A 4105-nucleotide genomic window follows, 5' to 3' on the forward strand; every position below is an offset into this window, starting at 1 on the left:
TCCATTATATCACCTCAGCAATCCGCCACCTCACTCTGTGATACGTCCAGCCCAGTCTTAAGAGACATCTAAACCAAGTGTATATTCATTTTAATGTGGTACTATTAAGCAATGACATCAGCAGGGAGAATACTTTGAACTTCAAAACAAAGAAGTTTTTCTTTTGATCCTGAAAGCATCCTACAAGGCAACATGTCACATTATTTTCCGGCGAGGGTGGTGTGCAAAGAAACCTGGAATACAAAATACTGATTTTGTACTGCAGAAAAACAGATGTGTTGGAGGGGAAAATGCATCTCTCGACACTCTATATTACAATTGACTTTCCCTTCAATATTACACATAATTTTGATTCTGAAGTTTATATTTAATTTACTGCGTATCGACAATCGGGAAAACCTCGGAGACAGCAACATTTCAGTTTGGAAACCTTAATTTGCCCAGCTATTCTGTTCTGCCTGAGGTTTGCTTCTTAAACCTGGGTCATTGTCGGATGAAACAAGGAAAGGGTAACAAATTGAAAATGGGGCTGGAGACCTCCCTTCACGTTGAATAGTGACCATGTCAGCTTGGAATTTGACATAGAGAAGGATGTGAAACCAGGACATATTAGGACTCGTATCCTGGACTTTCGAGCAAGGGATGCTCTGTCATCTTGGTGCTTGGGGGGGTCAACAGTGGGAGGGCTTCTAATGTCCTGGCCCCACTGGTGGACCTCCTGATGGCACTGGTATTTCTGGCAACTGTGTGATACAGAGTGTTGGACTGGATGGGCCTTTGGCCTGATCCAACATTGGCATCTCTTACGTTCACTTCATCAACCAGTTCTTCCCTGTTAGTCAGGATTAAATCCAGGATAGCAGATCTTCTGGTTCCCACCTCCACCTTCTGAGAGATGAAGTTGTCCGCAAGACTATTCAAGAATCTGCGGGATGCCCCATGTCTAGCAGAGTTAGATTTCCAGCAAATATCTGGATAGTTGAAATCTTCCATAACCACTACATCCCGTCTCTGTGAAAGTTTAGCAAGCTGTTGTACAAATGCATCATCCAGTTCCTCCAGTTGGTTTGGAGGTCTGTAGTATACCCCCACAATAATAACCCCCCCCCCCGCTCTATCCTTACCCACACACTTTCAACAGGGCAACTCTCAAAATCCTGAATTTCAGCGCAAGCGTATTCATTCTTGACATATAGTGCCACACCGCCTCCTTTTTTTTGTTAATTCTGTTCCGTTTGAACAAGGTATATCCTTCAATCGCTGTGCTCCATATATGAGACTCATCCCATCAAGTCTCAGTGATACCTATCAGATCATACTTACTTTCCAATATTTGAAGTTCAAGTTCCTCCTGTTTATTTCCCATATTTTGTGCATTAGTATAAAGACATCAGAAGTTACAGACATCCTTTCCTACCATAAGTCCCTTTGAATTTACCTGAAAATTACTGAACTCACCCCATTCATTTATTCTCTGGTCACTCCCCTTCTTGAACTTAGTGTTGGGGATGCCGCACAACATCAGGCTTTTTCTTCCCACCCCCGATGTCTTCAGTTTAAAGCCCTCCTGATCAGGTTCGCAAGTCTTCCAGCAAAGACATTCCTCCCATTCTTTGTAAGGTGCAAACCCATCCGTCGCCAACAGTCCTTCGTGTTGGAGGTACATACCATGGTCCAGGAAGCCAAATCCCTCTCGACGGCACCATCTACGTAGCCAGCCACAATATTCTATAACATTTCCATGCCCCTTGTTTGTTTTAGAATTTCAGCATCACATTACCTGGCAATTTTGTCTGTGCAAGACATTGTGACTAGCTGTTCCCCCAGAAGCACGCCATCCCACGTCTGAACTGCACCGTGACATCGCGCCGGGATGGTTCCTTCCCCAGATTCAATCTTTGTTCGGAGATGCCCACGGTACTTCCTTACTATGTGCTTGCTGCTGTTCACTGGGTTTAAGGAAAAGAGAGAAAGAAGTGACAATGAGGAGAGAGCAGATCAATATTTTTTATGTTCATCTCCTGTGGCGAACCAGACTGAGGTTGTGTACCCTTTTAAACTCGCTCTCCATAAGAGTGAATTCAGGTTATCCGTTTCGTAATAAGATCCACTGAACTCGACAGGACTTACTTCTGAGAAAGCACTGCATAGGACTTGGCTGCATGACCTTGCATTTGTTTGGCTGCATTTATTTATTTAGGTAGTTTATATGCCACCTGTCCAGAGAGTGTACTCAAGGGGGCTTACAAAGTAAAACACAATAAAAACATAACATAAAACTTGTTAACTATTAAAACTATGGGGGAACCCACCCTAGCCTGAACATAAAACAGCATGAGCCACTGAAAAGAGTTCTCATCCTTCTAAAAATGATGTTAAATGGTCCACCTCTTCATTAAAAGCCCAGGTGAAAAGACATGTCTTGGCCTGGTGCTTAAAAGAGAACAGGGCAGCACCAGGCGAGCCTCAAAGGGAAGGGCATTTCATGGGCAAGGTGCCACCAAAGAGCAGGGGTTGTACGGACGATCTGAGCTGATACGATGGGCAGTATGGGAAGACCTGATCCTTCAAGTACCCTGCCTTGAAGCCATTTAGGACATTAAAGCTGTAGCAGTGAGCTTACATGACAAACCAAAGCGTGTGAGCTAGCTAGGCCTCCCGTGTCCCTCCAAAATGGAGTTTGGTAAGCCAAAGAGAGAAGGGGCACATGTATTTCTGTGTCTGAGGCGGGAAAGCTGTTTCTGAAGGCGACTCTTCCTACCCCCCTCAGCAAGTGTCTTGCCTACAAGGGCCTTGTTTGTTGGGCAGAAAAATGTTCCCTCTAAGCTGCGGAGTCGTGTGAGCAAAAATTCTACTTTGTGAGCTGCTGGCATTAAAGTCGTGAGCAAGCGATTTGGCTGCTGCATGAATTAGTTTGCTCTGGAGCCATCCTTCCTGAGCTAAGACAAAAATGTGTGAGCCGGAGGCTAAAAAACTGTGAGCTAGCTCACACTAACTCAGCTTAGAGGGAACACTGAATATCAGGTGTTGTGAGCCAACGAGCTGTTTGGGGCCACTGGCCACGGAGTGGCTTTTATCGAGTTCCTCCCATCATTTTGCTAGACCTGCAGGCTTTGTTACAATGTATTCTATGGCTGTTAGCGAGATCTGAAGCCATTGATTTGACTGTGGCTGGTGCCAATAGATTGTTTACAAAATGAAGGGGGAAAAAGGCGTTGGAAAAATAGATTGGTTCAGAGCCGTGGGATTTAGAAAGAAGAGCAAATGCACGCAGAACAGCAATTCTGGCGTTGACCTCCCAGCCACTCTGTCAGCTCCTGATCATGGTGTTCGTCGTCGCCTCCAGGGGCCTGCACAAAGGAAATGTGTCCTAATATGTCGTTACCTAGCACAAAGCACACTTTATGTGCAAAGCACACAGAATAATCTGAACTCTTTCTAGAAGCTAAAATGACTGGACTGCAGCTATTGTAACTTTGGTCACAGGGTGAGAAGACAATGGTCACTGGAAAAGACAATAGTGCCAGGAAAAGTTGATGGCCGCAGGAAAAGAGGAAGACCCCGCATGAGATGGACGGACTCCATCAAAGAAGCCACGAGGGCCCTCCGCTTGCAAGACCCGAGCGAGGCTGTTAACGAGGGGACATTTTGGAGGTCGTTAATTCATAGGGTCACCATAAGTTGGAGGAGACTTGGTGGCACTGAACACACACGCATATAACTCTGCCCCCATATTACCTTCTCAACAGTGAGGTATTTCTCGGTTATGAAGATTAGGGAACATAATGTAAAAGCTCTGGAGTGATGATCGTCTTCTGTATATTAAAATTATGGTTCTTGTTACGCTTTCAATCTATGCCAATAAATGTACTGAACTGAACTGAACATATAACTCCTTTAACCAGGGCTCTAGTCGGGGGGGAGCTCTCAGGTACGGAGCTCCGGAAGAGAACCTCTAGGGGGCGGGGCGGTCACGTGGTGAAGCCCCGCCCCCTTCTTTACCCCGCCCTCTGCTTCGATCCTCATTCCGTTTGGGAATGAGGATGAAGCAGGAGGGTAAGTAGCCGGGCCTTCTGACACACTTCCGGTGATGTCAGGGGGTGTG

The 4105-nt window shown here is 45.7% G+C and overlaps 1 protein-coding gene across 1 annotated transcript in view; it reads right to left on the minus strand.

Moving 5' to 3' along the window:
* Positions 1-1776: 1776 nt before the first annotated feature.
* Positions 1777-4105, minus strand: part of ADARB2 (adenosine deaminase, RNA-specific, B2 (inactive)) — a 177905-nt gene continuing 175576 nt past the window's right edge. The window contains exon 7 of the mRNA XM_015420667.1: positions 1777-1949. Coding sequence (XP_015276153.1) covers positions 1777-1949 — 173 coding nt within the window. The remainder of the gene's footprint in view (positions 1950-4105) is intronic.

This window comes from Gekko japonicus, unplaced genomic scaffold, assembly GCF_001447785.1.
Source record: "Gekko japonicus isolate JY-2015 unplaced genomic scaffold, Gekko_japonicus_V1.1 scaffold1228, whole genome shotgun sequence".
NCBI lineage: Eukaryota > Metazoa > Chordata > Lepidosauria > Squamata > Gekkonidae > Gekko > Gekko japonicus.